General features: G+C 37.9%; 1 protein-coding gene across 1 annotated transcript; it reads right to left on the bottom strand.

The window, feature by feature from the left end:
* Positions 1 to 6,246: 6,246 nt before the first annotated feature.
* On the bottom strand, positions 6,247 to 9,927 carry LOC104221936 (dolichyl-diphosphooligosaccharide--protein glycosyltransferase subunit DAD1). The gene is made up of 5 exons (XM_009773096.2): positions 9,767 to 9,927; positions 9,526 to 9,573; positions 6,901 to 6,988; positions 6,777 to 6,820; positions 6,247 to 6,565 (listed from the first exon to the last, which is right to left on the bottom strand). Exons 1-5 carry the CDS (start codon positions 9,851 to 9,853, stop codon positions 6,482 to 6,484), a joined length of 351 nt encoding a protein of 116 aa, XP_009771398.1. The 5' UTR covers positions 9,854 to 9,927; the 3' UTR covers positions 6,247 to 6,481.
* Positions 9,928 to 19,807: the final 9,880 nt, after the last annotated feature.

Here is a 19,807-nt window from a genome sequence, read left to right as displayed (position 1 = left end):
TTATGCTGGAACTTTCCGCGTGTTGAACTTCCAGCATAACACAGGTGCACCGAACTCCAGTATATTATGCTGGACCATTCTCTGTTGCAGCAAAATAGTAGCTATTTTTTAATGACTTGACAAACGTTGGCTATTTTTGAATGACCAGTTCGAAAACTGGCTAGCCCGTGCTATTTTTACGAAATAAGCTCGACTAATTATTAATATTCTCGACCTCCGCACCCTCATATGAATTGAATTTAAATTATACGTATCGTCAGCCTAAATTAATTTTAATTTTTAGGCAAAATACATAAGTTGCCACCTGATCTATGGCCCAAATCCCCCTTACACACTTTCTGTGGACGATAATAATATTACACACGCAACCTTTCTAAAGTGTATCTAGTACATACCACATTTGACAGATGGCGCGCGCGTATTTTACACGTAAAAGAGGCGGGTGGATGTAAAACTTTTGAGTCTTAATCATTACTTAAATGCCATATATCCAACCTTTTTTACTTTTAAACTTTTTTTGAGTCAATTCTTCTTTTTCTATTTTTAACTATTTCATCTCCAGATAATTTGGTCCTTTTTCCACACCCTACCACCCCACACGTTTTCCTCTTCCCTTGGCCACCCACTTTGTCTTCTCCATAGATTAAACTCTAAAACACAACAATAATTATAGAGCTAGATCCAAGTTCTAAATTATTAATCATCTCCTCCAAGATTTAACCTTTTCAGATCTGCTAATAAAATCAATGACTTGTTTCTCTATATTTTTTCATAATTTTATTTTCAGAACTGTTGATTCTTTCTTTGACTTCAATTTTTTTTAATTGAATGAGTTTGAAAAGGGGGTTTATAGTGTTTGTGGATTTTGCTCTAAAAATTAATGGCGGTAGTGGTACTATTATGACAATGGTGATTTTAATAAAAAAATTTTTTTTTTTTTGTAGAAGAAGATGGACATCTTTAGCTCTTATTCATCTCTAAGAGTCAAGCTTCATTGACAATATTGAGAAAATGAGACACGATGCTACTAACTATGGCGTTAATGGTGGAAAGATTGTGGAGAGGATGATTAAGTGGGTTGGGGGAGGGGGGAAGGAATTACTAAAAGCGGGAAAGGGGGATTTTTTTTTATTTATTTTTTCTTTTTTTAAAGAAGAAATTTTAATTATGGTGTAAATTAGGTATTTTAGTGTATTTTTTTTGTTTTGACACGTGTCACGATATTATTGGTGCGTGATATTACACATATTTTAAAAAGTTGATCAACAAAAAGATGGTGTGTACTAGATACACTTTAAAAGTATTACGTGTGTAATATTATTATCGTCCACAGAAAGTGTGCAAGGGGGATTTGGGTCATACAACTTATGTATTTTGCCTAATTTTTACAAAGCCACAACCAGTCACATGGGGGCCCATTGGTCTATCTATGAGGTGCAAAAGGTCATGAATTCCAAAACCAAATCTGCTGAGCTGTAGAATCTATTGCAGAGTTAGGCGCCAAAACATGCGGAGGAATATTGCGTGACCGTTAGCCACGTGTAGGGATCTCTGATTCCCTTTCCAATTCGTGCGTGCATGTCTTAAAAAGCTTTTTTTTTTCGTGGGCCGACACCATGTGGGCCTTCCCCAGCCCATGATTTGCGCTTTTTCACGCCCCCAATCTTTTGCTTTTGCCTGTTTTGACCCCTTAATTTTTTAAAGAATTTTTTCCGAATGGAGAAGTTTGAAGTACAGTGTCCGTTTGGCCATAGATTTTGGGTATATATTTCAAAAAGAAATTGAAAATGTTATTTGTTCATGGAATATAATCAGTTTTTGAAACAGATTAATTTTTTTTTCAAGTTCCCAAAAACTAGTTTAGGACAGTTTATGGATGGATTTTTTTCTTCCATTCACAAAACTTCAAGTTTTTTTCCAAATAAAATACACATCCAAACACAAATTCAACTTCTAAAAATGATTTTCAATACAACTCCAAAAATCTTTTTTTTCAAATTTCAACCAAATTTATGTCCAAACACTAGCTTAAGTTAATGTTGAAAAAAAAAGAAGTATTTTAAATAAAAGTTAAAATAAATTTTTCGATATTGAAGTTTGGTTTGGCCATGAAGTTCATCTAGAAAAGAAAAAAACTGATGATCATTGAAGGTTTTGCAAGTTGAAAATCAGCACTTCACATGAACACTTTTATCGAATCAATATTTCAATATTTCACACTTGTAGTTCAAATACTAAACTTCAAATTTGGCAAAAAATGAAATAGTATTTATGCTTATATTGGCGCAATAGTGCTACATTATGTCCTTGATAATTGCGTGAAACGCGAACAAATTTATCGGTTATTATATAATTTAAAAAAAATCTATTGGCCTAATATATCATCAGAAATTCGAGCAACAGATGCCATAACACGATGCAAACTCCACCGTTTGAAAAACGAATATCAGAAAATAAAAGGAAAAAATTCAAAGAAACACTAACTTATAGCATGTGCCTTCTAGCATTTCTTTGGTTTCTACTATTTTTTTTTTTTGGTTGCTCCGTTCTCTTTTGATATAAAAATAATAATAATAATACTAACTTATAACATGAAATTCCTATTTATTCGATTGTGGGACCAGAAAACAGTGGTCAATGGATTGAAGCAACATGGGTTAAAATCATGATCTCCACAAACACAACATGTGCATCTTTATTATTGTCAATTATTATTCGTAGAAAATCTCTACGTACCAACAAATGTTGTATGTTGTTAGATTCCTCTTTGTTGATAACCAGATGGTCATTGACTAATGTTGATCAATTTCAAGGCACAAACAAAGCTCCCCCAGAAAAGGTCTGGGAAGAGGCTAGAGGCGTATAGGCGGATTCAGAATTTAAATTTATGTGTTTAACCTTTAAAATTTTTGTATTGAACCAATTATATTTTTAAAGCTATGAGTTTTTATCTTTTGTTAAATATTTTGTGAAATTCATAAGTTGTTCAAGACCCTCGCCTTCAACAGACATGAAGAAAACATTGTGACACCAACACTCTCTATTTACAAGTTTGAAGAACAATGCCTTTGCACATAGCCTACGAAATTATTCCCAGAGAAAGAAAGACGTAAAGCTCAATTAATATTATAGGTAAAAAGACGATTATGGGTAGTTCAGGTGAGCTTAAAGTCAACTACAACTGAAATGGCATATCGATTTTGCCACCAACAAACCTACTTTAACCTTTGCAATCATACTCATTTGGATATGTTCCTTTCTCTTCTACTATCGAGTCATAAGGGTAAGGAGGTGAGCTCTAAGCCTATACACATAGATAGGTCTAGGTAAGCGACCATCAGCAGTATGGGTAGCAGTTACTATCAGTACACCAATCTAAGGTTATTCGTAGAGTTCCATGAAAAGCTATTTTTAGCATAAATAGCATGATTAATTAGAGAATAACATGATGGCCGTAAGATCATAAATAATGTAAATATTCTTACATGGATGTCTAGATCAGGGTGTCGGCATCACACACTCAAAATATGACTCTTGGTTGGTTCGAATTCCTCCGCTTCTGATCAATACTGCTGTTCTACTCCTACTACTCTCTCATTCATTTGCATTTCTATGTAGAAGAAAAATTAGTAAAAGAAGACTTGGTCGTGTAATTTTTTTTATACATATGGTAATCTAACATTTAGATATTTTATCTATTCTATGTTTTTTGTTTATATATACACTTTTTCAGATGATACTTTTGCCAAAAAGCAGTTGATCCCTATGATACTTCCAGGTAAGAACATTCTTGCCACACACTGAATTGGGGTTCTTTTTATTTTGTCGTCTGTCGACGTATAACAATAACATATTCAATGCTATCTCACAAGTGGAGTCTGGGGAGGATGGGAGGTAGGTAAACCTTACCTCTATCTCCTTTGAGATAAATTTTGTCGTCTGTTCACATATCAAATACTAACTCCTAACTCCTTAGGGCCCTTATTTTGTTTGTGTTTGGAGTCAATCCGTAAATCCACAACAAATATGATCCAAAAGTAGCCCAACCCAATTTAGGGTGGGGGATTTGCATCTATACACAATTTTTAGATCACCTTTTAACTTATACCCGCTTTGCACAAAAATTACAAGCGTACTCACTTTTCGCGTAATTTCAGACATACGGGTCTGAAGTAGCAAAAATTTATGTCTGAAGTTTGAACTTCAGAATTTTTTGCCTGAAGTGTAGCCTTATCAAACCAAAACTTCATATATTTTTGCCTGAAGTTTGGCCCGACTTGCAAAGACAATCACACAAACTTCAGTTTCATAGTGCAATGGCAAACTTCAGTTCAATAAAACTACAACATATTTTGGCTGAAGTTTTTTTTTTTTTTTGTTATTGCTGAACTTCAGCATTCTAGGAGCTGAAGTTTGTTTTGTAATTGCTGAACTTCAGCATTTTAGGAGCTAAAGTTTATTTTGCATTTGCTGAACTTCAACATTCTAGAAACTGATTGAAGTCTGATCCGAAGGCCCAATACAATCCAGCCCCTTTCCTTTTACAAACATACGCAATATCGAAGGAGCTCTTCTTTTCTTTTTCTGATGGAACACTTTCCTTTCTTCATCTGAAACAATCAAAACCTATATTTGTCCTTTAGCTCAATCTTCAGCTTATTCAAGAACTCACTACCTTCAAATCTTGATAGGAAAATTAAGATCCATCTCGAAGTAAAAGGCAAGAAAATGAAAATATCTTGTTCCACTGTTATTCCTTTTTTTTTTCTTTTGCTGTTCTTATTGTGGGATTGAAAGAGAAAGGAAGAAGAGGAAAAAAAGAGGGGAAGAAAGGAGCGCATAGGTCAGGAGGAAGAAGAGGAGGTGAAGTTGTCAAAATTAGGGTATAAATTAAAAAAATTTAAAAATATGGGTATAGGTTAAATGGAGACCAAATAGGGCGCCCCCCGTGTAATTTTGACATTTAGGGTTCATGACCGTTTACTTGCTTTTTTACCTTGATTTTTAGTGGCCTCATTTGTTCTTCTTTTCTCCTTTTTGTATTGTTAGTTTCGGGGTTTTTGCATCTATACCCAGTTTTTGGATCACAATTGAATCTATACCCACTTTACAAATAAGTTTGCACGCCTACCCATTTTGCGATCAACTTCAGACTTATCGGGTCAGAAGTTATAAAAAATTAGTCTGAAGGGAAAAAATTGCACTTCAGATGTACTTAAGGCCAAATAGGTCTGAAGTGCAACCAATGGTTTCATGCACTTAATGCCAATAAGTCCGAAGTGAAAAATTGCACTTCAGATGCACTTAAGGCCAAAAGGTTTGAAGTGCAACAAGCGTTTTCCTACACTTAAGGCCAATAAGTCTGAAGTGAAAAATTGCACTTCAAATGCACTTAAGGCCAAATAGATCTGAAGTGTAACCAATGGTTTCATGCACTTAAGGCCAATAAGTCTGAAGCGAAAATTTGCACTTCAGATGCAATTACAGCCAAAAGGTGTGAGGTGCAACAATCGTTTTCATGCACTTAAGGCCAAATAGGCCTAAAGTGCAAATTGCCCAGAGAATTTTTTTTTCGAATTATAACAATCCAATATGATTTAATACCTAAATCTACTCCAAATGAGCTTAAATTTGAAATATAACCTCCAAATATCATCAAGAACAAACTCCAATCATCAATTTGTCAAAACAATAATAAATCTAACAAACCCATTTTGCAATTAAGAAAAAGAAGAAGAAATCCTAAGCAATAGTAAAAAATAAAGTGCCATAACAGCTCACCGCTGTAAAATATTATAAACTACCTTAAACTATGTTCACAAATACCATATAAAATCATTATCACCCGAAGAAGAAGAAAGAGGAGAAAAAGGTCTAAAGTTGTTTAAAAAGTAGGTATAGGTTAAATGGGGGTGACCAAATATCCCATGCAATTTTCTGGTTAGTTTCGGTGCAATTCGGTACTGCTTGTTTAGCAATATTTGGACGAATTTGATATTTTAGAGAAATGTATATTTTTAGCGGTTGACTAGACAATGGTTAGCTAATTCAGTTTAGTTAGTATTTAGTCCCCTATCACTCTAAATTTGACTATTTACGGTATTTGGAAAAAAACCCAGAAAGATAATTTACCAGCTCTACAAGAGAGATTATAAGGCAGAGTCAGAAATAACTATTATAGAAACAATAATGCAAGAAAACTATAGGCTTGAACAGCTAAATTATTAAAAATGATGAGCGCAAACAAAAATCCAAGGGAGGACAGGTACGTATATTTCATGAGGTAAAGTTCATACTTCTAAAACTGCAAAGACCAGATATCCAAAGTAACACTGTCTAATTGACAAATTATCAGGTTCATAAATGAAGATGGAAAAGGGGAAACAGAACTCTCATATTGCTAAAGTGCTTGCCTTAACAGCATCCTTACAGACAAGAATATTTGGATAAGCAGCATTCACTCGAGATTAAGAACGTCAATCTATCCAAGGAAATTCATGATCACCAAATGGAGCACCAAATTGCAGAGAACAAAATCTGCATAAGCACGTTCTGGTGGCAAATCCTGCAGTAGTGGCAATAAATAAGGAAATAGCAATAGGTAATAGTTCTCTGCTTCTATGAGGAAATGAGCAAGTTATTAGAGGATTAGGATGAGAACGCCATGCAGTCGTTGCTCATGTAAAACTTCAGTTTCTCCTTGCATTTCAGTGAAAGTAAGATGGAACAATGAGCTGGAAACTATGAGAGAAGATCTTTCCCAAGAAAAAGCTTACCTTGAATTCCTTGTTTTCTTTGTTTACTTGGATTCGGAGACAAACTGCGACCAAAGATAGATAAAATAGGTTAAACTCAACATTTTCCCACGAAGAAGTGTATGACAGAGAACAATAAGCTCACCAGCAAGGACTGCAGTGCCTACACAAGAGAGTACCCCAGAGAGAAAAGAGTTGAATGGGAAGGACCCAACAATAGCCATGTACCCAACCTGATAAAGTGAAAAAGGGTCAACAATCCCCATTAGGGATAAACCAAGCAAGTTGATGTCTCAATTTCAGATACAGAATAAATTCCGCACTCTTTAGGCATGAGCAGTAAAATAGCTGAAAGGCTCTCCATGCAGGCATGAAACAGCAGCGAAGCTCTATACACAGGGAAACTTCAAATAGATCTTACGTTGCTTACGAGCTATAGTCGAATCTGGGATAGCATGAATTTCTAGCTTTCTGCTTTTTATACAATGTTATGAGCAGCTCTGGTCTCAAGGACTCATTCTGACTAAAATAAGAGGCTTTACTAACTTCCAAAGGAAAACCGGCAAGCATTTTGCATAGTCACATAGAACTTCGAACATGTCGCATAACCTCAATAAATGATGTGTAATATATATCTCACCTCCATTCCGAACACCTAACGCCAGGTATCAAGAGTGTTACTCCTTTCATTGCTGGTTTCACATTCTATCATTTGCAGGTCATTTTGACTAGTTAAGCGATCAAAAGATGTTTTGGACGGGTAAAAGAAGAACAACACACCGAGTACTATGGCATGTTTTGGACGGGTAAAAGAAGAACAACACACCGAGTACTATGGCAGAGTCCAAGCAAATGCTTCCGTTACACTGTCATCAAGAACCAATTTCAATAAGGGCAACCCATAATAGCTTAAAGAGCTAGCCTAAGAGAATGAGGTTTTGAGTGACCTGTAGAAGCATGAGATATATGATCTATGCAGTGAAAGATGTTCTCAAGGAATGAGTGGTGGAGGTGGTGCACCTGACCTAATATTAACCTGTTTGGTATCGGTGGAAGTAGAAGCGGAAGAAGATAAAAAGTGAAATAGGATGATATTCACCCTTTCGAGGTTCCCCGCAGAAGCTCTCACTTTCTCGCAATGCCTTGTGCCCATATGCCAAAGGCAGAAGATTCATATAAAGGTGCTTTAGTGAGTTTTTCTGGCTATTTCAATTGAATCATTCTACCAGAGACATCGCTCCATCCCTGATCCACCAGATGTAGCACCCTTGTAATGAGTTAAGGGCTTGTAATGAAGATAAGGGTATGGATGAGACCATTAACTCGAAAAATAGGTGCTTGCGGTGTAAGGTTGAGAAGGTTGTGCAAGAGTAGAAGGTGTTGGAGGTTGTTGTGCAGAAGGGTATGTCAAATAGACAAAAGATAACATTCAAAGTCTGGTAAAGCGCCTAAAACAATCACTGGAGATGTCATTTTTTGCCTACAACAGAAGGAAGATCTCAACTCTCAAGTGTAAGCCCATGGGAGATGATCTCTTTGACATCACAGTTTGAGCTTGACCGATGCCCAAGTGCTTTTACAGTTCATATTAATTACCCCAGGCAATAGATGACTGCTCATCAAGTCCCAACCAGGAGAAGTTATCAAGTCTGATCAATGTAAGGTCATAAATTGTGAAGGAATACCAAGGCATCAAAGGCCTTTCATGAGGAGAAACTGTAAATTCACTTAAGCATAGATTTCTAGGGACATATTAACACTAGAGCAGTGCAATAACCTGAACAGTGCTGCTTCCAAGATCCAGTACAGGAATTTCAAGAAATAGGATAAGTGCAAGGAGACTTCTTTTTGTGATGTGAGCACAGAAAAGGAGATGCTTCTGAAGCAACAACAGACACCAGAGGAGTTATAAATGATGATATGCATGGTGGTGCGCTTTCCCTCATCAAAGAAGTAATAGTGTAGACTCTTCCCTTGGTTCGACAAAAGCTTTTCTAAGACAATGACATTAGAAAGAATGTTTCTTTCTACAGTAAAAGACCGATTACTAACTAATGATTTGGCCATGTTATTTATGCAAACTTGTACTTTAAGCAAAAATTGATGTTTACAGTTGTGAGAATGCTCAAAATCTTTTGCAGAAAGTTTTCTGCTTACAATACAATTTAAACATTAACTCCAGAGTTAGACCAACCACAAGCAATCTCGAACTCCACAATCAAAGGTTCCATCCAACTGTTATGGCTTGTGGGTTCTATTGTACCGTCAGCACAATTTGAGGGTATGAGCTCTTCATTGGTATTTAAATGCTACATATAACACATTAGCAATATCTGAGATGACCAAGAGATCAAATGCCGATTAAACCTAAATCTACTTTCGTTTTTTGTTTTTCTTTTTTCAGTCTAGGGCCAAGCCTTAGGACAAAACAGCAGCCTTCAGACCTCTGGGATAATGGCCCGCTCCTCTACCATAAACATAAATCTGCTTACGCTGCATAATGCCCGCCATGAACTCACTAAGCCCCAGCATCGAAATCCAAAACAAATGGTTCAATTAAGAATTGGATTTTGCTCAAAGCTTCAAACTAACCACATTTTAAAACAAAGAACCAAATAATTCCAATATTAGCCCCGTATCGTCCAAGTTTATCAATACAAATAACATAGCAACAATATAAACCAATACCTAGATCTATACAATAACATCGATAAATCTAACCGCAAGTACATATAAGATCCGAATATTCAAAACAAAATATATATATTACCTGAATTACAGCGGTGAATATCGCAAACAGTACATATATATCAATGATCTGTTTCAAAACAAGAACAAAAAAATCAATTAAGGATTCAGTAGTATAATTATAATAGATATAAAAGAATTATATAGCTGATCCCGACTAATTTGGCAACATTAGTGTTGAGATATATTGATTGATTGATATATAGATCTAAAATTGCTCTTATGAATATAAAATGATGAGGGGGGAGAGAGAGAGAGGTAACCTTGAGATTAGTGGGAGTTGAAGCGTAAGCAGAACGGAGAGAGTGGAGAAGTGCTTGAGCGTCTTTGGTCGCTGAAGATTTCGCCATTTTTCTCACTTGCGAGTTGCGACCTCTAACTGATGTGAGATGAAAGTCTTAAACCCCTAAACTAAGTATGGAACGGGTTAAAATGAAATATTGAGTCAAAATACCTTAAACTTGACACGAATTATTAGTTATAGCTTTAAACTATTTGTGACATTAATTACCCCTCAACTTGATCTTTTTAGAGCCCCTAGACACTGATGTGACAAAGAGTGTGGGTACACTCGTCTGCCACCTGAATTTTTCTACATATGTGCCATTTTTTATAAAAAATAAAATATATTTTTACCATTTTAAGTATATTACTCTTTTATATAATTTTTTTCTAATACAATTTGTGATAAAACTTGGATAGAACTATATTCTTTAGGCTAAAAATTTTTATTTGGCTAAAAATAATAAAATTTTAGTTAATCTTTTTTTTGAATTTGACTTGATAATAAAAATTTATACAATGAAATAAATAGTCAAGACATCTAAAAAGTTATAAAAAAATATAATTTGAAATTAATTATTTTGGCTATAATTTTTTATATAGCTCTAAATTATGGTACTCTAAAAATATACTTTTTACACATTTTACCTGAAAAAGTAAAAATACACAGTTGAAATAAATAGTCATTGCATCAAAAGAAGAAACAACAACAACAACCCAGTATAATCCCACACGTGGGGTATGGGGAGGGTAATATGTAAGCAGACCTTACCCCTACCCCGAAGGGTAGAGAGGCTGTTTCCAGGAGATCCTTGGCTCAAAAAGCAACAGAAGCCGATATATTAGTACCATAAAAATGCATAATAAAATAACAGCAATACAATAGATATGAAATACAGAATACAAAATACGAAAAAGATGGCTGGTATAGTAAAACTAGCAGGTAAAGCCCTGCATCAATAGACGACCAATGACATTCTTAGTCTAACTCCTAACTGGCTAGTCTCACTCTATTGTGCTGTAGAAATATTCACAACTCTCCCCTAACCTACAACCTTAATACTCGACCTCCATAATTCCCTGTCAAGGGCCATGTCCTCAGTAATCCTAAGTCGCGCCATGTCCTGTCTGATCACCTCTCCCCAATACTTCTTAGGTCGTCCTCTACCTCTCCGCGTGCCCACTACAGCCAGTCGCTCACACCTCCTCACCGGTGCATCAGTGCTCCTCCTCTGAATGTGCCCGAACCATCTGAGTCTTGCTTCCCGCATCTTGTCCTCTATGGGGGCCACGCCCACCTTCTCTCGAATATCTTCATTCCTAATCTTATCCATTCTTGTATGCCTGCACATCCACCTCAACATCCTCATCTCCGCTACTTTCATCTTCTGGATGTGTGAGTTCTTTACCGGCCAACATTCAGTTCCATATAACATGGCAGACCTAACCACTGCTCTATAAAACTTACCTTTTAGTAACGGTGGCACTTTCTTGTCACACAAGACTCCCGACGCTAACCTCCACTTCATCCACCCCACCCCTATACGGTGTGTGACATCCTCGTCAATCTCCCCGATCCCCTGAATAACCGATCCAAGGTACTTGAAACTACCCCTCTTGGGAATGACTTGAGAGTCAAGCCTCACTTCAACTCCCGCTTCCGTCGGCTCAACTCCAAATTTGCACTCGAGGTATTCCGTCTTCGTCCTGCTCAACTTGAAACCTTTAGACTCAAGAGCATGTCTCCAAATCTCTAGCCTCTCGTTGACGCCGCCTCGTGTCTCGTCAATTAGAATAATGTCATCAGCAAATAGCATGCACCATGGCACCTCCCCTTGAATATGATGAGTCAGTGCATCCATCACCAGGGCAAATAGGAATGGGCTGAGCGCAGACCCTTGGTGCAACCCCGTAATAACTGGAAAATGTTCAGAGTCGCCTCCTACTGTCCTAACCCGAGTCTTAGCTCCATCATACATGTCTTTAATCACCCTAATATAGTCAATCGGGACCCCTTTATCCTCTAAGCAGCTCCATAAGACCTCCCTAGGAACCTTATCGTACGCTTTCTCCAAATCAATAAACACCATGTGAAGATCCTTCTTCCTATCCCTGTACTGTTCCACCATCCTCCTAATAAGGTGGATAGCTTCTGTGGTAGATCGTCCCGGCATGAACCCGAACTGGTTGTCTGAAATAGACACCGTCCTTCGCACTCTCATTTCTACCACTCTCTCCCAAACTTTCATGGTATGACTTAGTAATTTGATGCCCCTATAGTTGTTACAGCTCTGGACATCACCTTTGTTCTTATACAACGGGACCATTGTACTCCACCTCCACTCTTCAGGCATCCTATTAGTCTTGAATATAACACTAAACAATGCAGTAAGCCATTCCAAGCCTGCTCTACCCACACACCTCCACAGTTCAACCGGGATTTCGTCTGGCCCGGTAGCTCTGCCCCTTCTCATCTTACGCATTGCCTCCATGACTTCATCGATCTCAATGTCTCTACAATTACTTAATTCATGGTGACTGTCGGTATTCCTCGATTCCCCAGGTCTAATATCTTGATCTCCTTCTTCACTTAGAAGTTTATGAAAGTAGGTCTGCCACCTCCTCTTAATCTGGTCATCTCCCATCAAAACTTTGTCGTCGTCATCTTTTATGCACCTTACCTGGTCTAGATCTCGAGTTATCCTCTCTCTCGCCTTAGTGAGTCGGAATAACTTCTTCTCCCCGCCTTTGTTCCTTAGTTCCTCATACAAACGAGCAAAAGCTGTCGTCTTAGCCTCCGTCACTGCCATCTTTGCCTCATTCCTAGCTACCTTATACCTTTGACTGTTCTCTCTCTTCTCCTCCTCGTTAGTGCTCCCTACTAACCCTCTCTGGGTAGGGTCAGACTGCAATGGTCGAGGTCACTTGGTACCATTGATGTGCCCGATGGTAGATATGATACTGACAACATCAACATTGAAGTTATATTCTCATAATCTTAGTGCATCCCTGGGCCCGAGTGGCTTATCGAAACCGTTTTTGCTCATCAGTCCTCGGCTACTGAGGCCTCGATCGCTCATCTTCTCATTCCTCGTAGGGTGAGGCTCGGATCCGTTACCCCTTCGATCTCTAATATACGGTTGATACCGATCTCTGCTTGGTCTCGGTTTGTGATCGACGACTTCCCTAGACCTGTCATTGGCTCTGATAGGATAAATAGACCCAGATGAGGCCCCGAGCTAATAGTCATTGATCCTAATTTTTGACTGATACTTGTTATAAATGTCGGCCCAAGTTACAGCCGAGTACTTTACCAAATTTTGTTTTAACTACTGTGAAGCCAAGGAGTTTCGGAGGTCAAGTCCTTGAGTGAATGCCTTAATGACCCAATCATCCGCAACCGAAGGCAAGTCCATCCATTCCATTTGAAACCTTGATACGAACTAAGCATTTAGTTGTCTCTTTGCTTTACCTTGAAAAGATCCGATTTTCTGGTCTTGACCTTGATGGCCCCGGTGTGTGATTTCACAAAAGCATCTGCAAGTATAACAAACGAATCAATAGAATATGGGGGTAAGCTGCGATACCAATCATTGCTCCTTTTGACAGAGTTTCTCCGAACTTCTTTAGCAAGACCGACTCTATTTTGTCATCTTCCAAGGCATTCCCCTTGATGGCATACGTCTAGGAGGTCACGTGCTCATTTGGATCCGTAGTTCCATTATATTTCGGAATATCGGGCATACGAACTTCTTCGAGATTGGCTTCGGTGTTGTGCTCGGAGGAAAAGGCTTTTGGACAAATTTCTTGGAGTCCAGGCCTTTCAATATCGAATGCGCTCCTGGGTTTGATTGACCCTGGAGTTATAGGTCTCCACTTTTTTGTCGTTGGCCTCAATTTTCTTCTCCCTTGATTCCACCCACTTTGTCATTTCCTCGAGCATTTTTATTATTTCAGGGTTGGTTCCGGGCTCAGATTCATCTGCCCTCCAGCATGTAACATTTCGAAGATTAACTGCAGGATTATCCCATCTGCCTTCATGAGTTTCTTGAATCGTTGCTCGTGGGCTTCTGTGAATGCTGTTCTCGGGGTCAGTTGGCAGGGGGCATAGATAGCAACCTATGAATTGGTGTTGATTGGATCGGCAACGGGACTCCATTGGGATCAATATGGGTACCTCATTGCTAGGTACCATATTATTGTTTTCGCCATGATGGCCAGACTCAACATCAACGTCCAAGTAAGGAGACTGAGAGTTTGACATTTTTCAAGCTAACCTGAAATTGGAAACTTAAAGAACAAGCGTAAAATAGAGTGTGTGTTATGAAAAATTGTATCAAATTACTACTATTATTGTCACGACCCAAAATCTAACCATGTCGTGATGACGCCTATCATGTTACAAAGCAAGCCTATTTTCCAAAATATTACTACTAAATCGATTATATGAATTTAATAAAACATTTTCAACATTTGAATTTCTCATAAACTAAATCAACTCTAAATATAATTAATATAAAATAGGAAAATGAGTCCCAAACATCGGGGTGTCACTAAGTGATGAGCATCTAAAACTATAAAATAAGATATATAAACTGTCTAACTGTCCAAAAGAAGAAATGATAAAAGGAGTAACAAGGTCCTGCATATGCTGGCCCCTACCTTGCAATCTCCACAGATAGCCGGCCTGAAATCAACAATCGTCGCGCTCTAACACACTTGGATCTGCACATAAGGTGCAGGGTGTAGTATGAGTACAACCAATTCAGTAGTAACGGAAATAACTAAGGAACTGAGCAGTAGTGACGAGCTAAGTAAAATAGTCTAATTATTTATTTTCACAATTTACAATAAACATGAATAAACAGGTAAATTCCATAAAACCAACAAATGCCACAAAGAAATTAACAGGTAAATGCAACAACATCAAAAGTAAATGCAACCTCACAGCAATGTCACTCCATCACTCATCACTCGCACTCAACACTCAACTGTCAAGCGCCAACCTCGGGAGGCGCGACCGGCGCTCAATCGAGTGAACCCAACTGAGCAAGCGTTATCAACACTTCCTACCCAACTCAATATGAATAAGGACACCATGCTTTCATCTATTTAGATAAGGAAAGATAGTACGTTCACATTGTTAGTTCATTTTATATCACAACATTAAACCGTAGTTAAGTTTTCAAGATTCCATACAGTTTCACTTTAGAGAAGCGAGAGTTAGAATTACAACATAGTTCGTAGACCCATCCAACACCCGTACATAACCCACACATATGTCTACGGAGCCTCTAAGGATACAAAAGAGAAGTATGACAATTTCGGCAACAAGGCTTTGGCAATACCTCAAAAGTGGAAGTCCACAACAAAAGGTGTACAATATAACCCCTTGAAGGAGAAAGGGGCTCACCAAGACTTTGAGAAGAAGGTACTCCACTACGTGCGATCGGCACTATCCGCAATAGAGCCACCTACATTCATTTAAAAAAAATGTAGCGCCCCCGGCAAAAGGGACTTTAATACCATAGAATAGTACTAGTATGTATAACTAAACACCATCTAGTTAGAGAGAACTTTCATACCAAACATAAGGAAATCACAAATATAACTCAAAAGCTTCAAACGATCACAACATTATCAAGGTAAAATAATCATACAATTTTCACATTTTATTTCCATAGCCTTTAGTTTGGGGCACTTCATATTGTTCATCATTGTTCACAATACCACTGCTGGCTTGAGCGGAGTCCGATCTCGACCCGATCGGCTAGGTTGCCTCACTAGAGATATACACTTCGATCACAATTTCATTTTCCCTTTTTATTTGGGATTCAATATCAACACAATACCACCATGTGTGCAACATGGCATCCGATCTCGGCCCGATCGGCTAGGCTGCCTTCCCAAGGCGTTTTCCTTTTCCATCAATCATCTCAATTCAATCTTTGTTTCACATATGTCATTTCATAGGCACTTGGGGCCACAACTATCACGTCATATATTTGGCACTAGGCCACATTTCACATCATTCCCAATTTCAATATTAGATTTGTAATTTAGGATAATATGTGCACACAAGAGCAATTTAAATTGTGAGCATAGATAAGACTTCACATAGATGACACATTATATGCAGCTTCAATCTCAATTTAAGGTCTAAGCATTTCAATACACAATTCATATCTTTTGCCCCTTTCAAGTTATCAAGATAGCACGTTGATCATGTTGAGACACATCTTTCACGCATATAAGGTTACAACACCAATTCATGTAAAATAAGAATCGATACAACCATTCAACTTTAATCTTACCATATTCACACAAACATCGATGAAGCTCGATTTCTAAAAGACGGGGGTTTTAGCCATACATAGCTAAAATTTGCCCCTTAATGATACTACAATGATCCAATACACTTAAGCAACTTAAATTTACAGTACAACATTCAATAGGGCCAATATTAGTAATAAATTTCATAACTTACGCCATTTAGGCATGTTATCAAACACCTTGTAGGTATAAATCTTTACACCTCATAACTATAGTATTAGTTCATCCAACTATCACCATTAACCAACAATTTATTCCACCATCATTCTTAACCAATTTATAACTTCCAACAACATATGTATGACCATCCATTCACCCCCAACCAACAAATCTTATCAAATAATCGCCTTTCAATCTCTACAATAATTATGTATTTATATTAGGAATTTATGGCTTCCAATCACCACACCAAGAGTTCCAATACTTAATTCATACTTATATTTCCATAATATAACCATATATGTAAGTCTAAGGGTGTAGGATTTACCTTTTGGAAGAAATCTTGCAAACCCTCCTTTGAGTTCTTGAAGAAATTTCTTGAAGATCTATGTGTTTTATGAGTAGATTTCATCAATATTAGTGTAGGAATGATGGAATTTCACCCAAGTTAATGGAGGTTGCTTACCTTGAAGATTGGGGGAGTTGAAGGTCTTGAGAGGGTGAAGGGAAACCCCAAAGTTCTGCCAAGATGAATGGGTAAAAATGAACCCCGAAATGAGTATATAATGTTTCGGGCGCCACAGGGGCCGCTGGGCGCTGCCTGTGGCGCTGATTCCAGTATCTCAAAAATTCCCGGCACCACGGCTAGCGCCCGGCGCTACCCAGGATGCTGTAGATGGAAGGGACACTAAAACGGTCATAACGTTCTGTATACACCTCCAAATGATGAATAGTTTGATGCGTCGGAAACTAGACACAAAGAGATTTAATTTGATATGTTGTGCATCACACAAAACCTTATATAAATGTAGATATGATCGTCCCAAGTGAGGTCTTGTGCGTACTCATTTACAACTTTAGTCTATTATGAAATTTTCCAACTTGGCTTAGACTTAGGCCTCTCCTTATACCCCAAATCACTTATAATATGACTTATACACTTATTAACATATCTAATTGATACCCATTATATCATGAATCCTCATATGCACACAAAATAAAATAATTAGCCTACCTTGGTACCACGAAATCCTAAATTACTTAGCAAAATTTTCTGGGGCTTTACATCAACACTCAACACTCAATACACTCAACACTCTACGCTCACTGGGGGTGTGTACCAACTCCGGAGGGGCTCCCAAAGCCCAAGCACTAACCATGGACAACTCACGTGCTATCATATCAATAACCATGGTCAACTCACGTATTACGCGGACAACTCATGCGCTATGGCATAAATACCTGGACCCGCACGGTCAACTCACGTACTACGCGGACAACTCATGCGCTATGGCATAAATACCTGGACCCGCACGGTCAACTCACGTGCTACGCGGACAAATCATGCGCTATGGTATTAATATCCCCACAACCAGGCCATCCTATCAATACTTGGATCCGCACGGTCAACTCACTTGCTACGCGAACAACTCACGTGCTATGGTATAAATACCTGGTCCTGCATGGTCAACTCACGTGCTACGCGGATAACTCACGTGCTATGGTATTAATATCCTCACAACCAGGCCATCAGTCTTACTCAATCATATACCTCACTAGCCTCGCTATCATCAACAAATAAGGGGATACAGTCCACATCAAGTATCACAACATATTAGCAAATAATAGAGACTGAGGTAAACATGTACAATAATTTCTATGACTGAGTACAAATAATGTGAGGATGAATAAAGCCTAAGTATGATCTCTAACATGAAGGTAGACAAGTTCAACAACAAGTAACTACGTAAACACAGATGATAGCCATGAGGCCTCACGGGACGGACCAAGTCTCAATCCCTCGGGGTATACACCCACACACCTATCACCTAGCATGGGTATCACCTCCAGACAATAACATGATATCAAATTCTCCGGGTTTATACCCTCAAAGCCAGAGTTAAAACTGTTACTTACCTTAACCGCATAAAATCCTACTCCGGGATGCCCTCATCTCTGGACTTGGTCTCCAAAAGCTCTGAATCTAACCATAATCAGATTTATACCATCACCATGTGCTAAAGAATCGAATTCCACAATAAAAACTAAAAAATATGCCAAAAATTCGAAATCAGCCAAAATCTGGCCCCCGGGCCCACATCTCGAAATCAGTAAAAAATGACAAATCATAAACCTCGTTCTCTCCCGAGTCTAACCATATAAAATTTATCAAAATCAGACTCCGTTTGGTCCCTCAAATCCTCACTTAAAACTCTCCAAAACTCAAATCCTAACTCCCTCAATTTCACTTTGAAATCATCAATCAAATCCCATAAACGATGATGGATTTATGAAATATAACAAAGATCGAGTAGAAAACACTTACCCCAATCCATATGGTGAAAATCACCTCCAAAATCTCCCAAATCCGAGCTCCCTAACTCAAAATATGACCGAATGAACAAACCCTAGTTTTATATATTTTTCTGCCAGTTATTCTGCCTTGTTTCTCATGCCAAATGATCTCGAAACTTGTATTTTATGCCTTCAATGGATTCCTTGTGAAATTTTAGTTAAGTTAGGCTTTTGAATCACTCAATTTGACTTTATAATGAATGAGATATGTATATTTTAATATTTGCAAATAGTGCAGATTTTTAATACGCTGCTAGTGACAATTTTGTAATTAATATGAAATATCTGGCAACTTAATTCTTAGTAAAATGACCTTAAAATCCTCATACGATGTCCAAATTCGATCATTCTTTTTAATACGGTCCGTAATTACGATACAGATCTAATGCTTCAATCAAACAAAGAAATCAGAGCTCATTTGTTCAATATGATATCATTTATGCTTGAAGAAACGACGTCAAAACATAATAAAAACGAGCGCAACACAACTCAAACATATCCGAAACTCACCCGAGGCCCACGGGACCTCAACCAATAATTCCAACAAGTCATATATCACTACCCGAACTTAGTCGAACCTCCGTAATACCCAAAACAACACCAAAACACCAAATCAACCACAAATTCAAGCCTAAGAATTTCTAAGCTTCCAACTTTTGTCAATTCAAGCCTAATTCTACCACGGACCTCCAAATTATATTCCGGACACACTCCTAAGTCTAAAATCACCCAAAAAAGCTAATCGAATCATAAAAATCCAAATCCGAATTCGTTTACTCATAAGTCAACTTTCGAGTGACTTTTCTAACTAAGAGACTAAGTATTCATTTTACTCCAAAACTATTCCGAACCCAAACCTACCAACTCGATACAACTCAACACAGCTGAACAATACATAAAGAAGCATAAATAGGGGAAATGAGGCTATAACTCTTAGAACGAATGACCGGGTTGTTACATCCTCCCCCTATTAAACAAACGTTCGTCCTCGAACGAGTCTAAAAATATACCTGGAGTCTCAAATAGGTGAAACCTTCAGCAATACCTTCTCGTCACATTCAAATCATATGAACTCATGTCGCAGTTACCTCATACTCATCACGTATCCATCAAGCCACTATTTCTACTAATAGGGACACTACCGGACATATAAGTCTACAAGTAAGTGCTCACAT

The sequence above is a fragment of the Nicotiana sylvestris genome, chromosome 12 (assembly GCF_000393655.2).
Source record: "Nicotiana sylvestris chromosome 12, ASM39365v2, whole genome shotgun sequence".
Lineage (NCBI taxonomy): Eukaryota > Viridiplantae > Streptophyta > Magnoliopsida > Solanales > Solanaceae > Nicotiana > Nicotiana sylvestris.
This window is presented reverse-complemented; position numbering and strand designations above follow the sequence as displayed.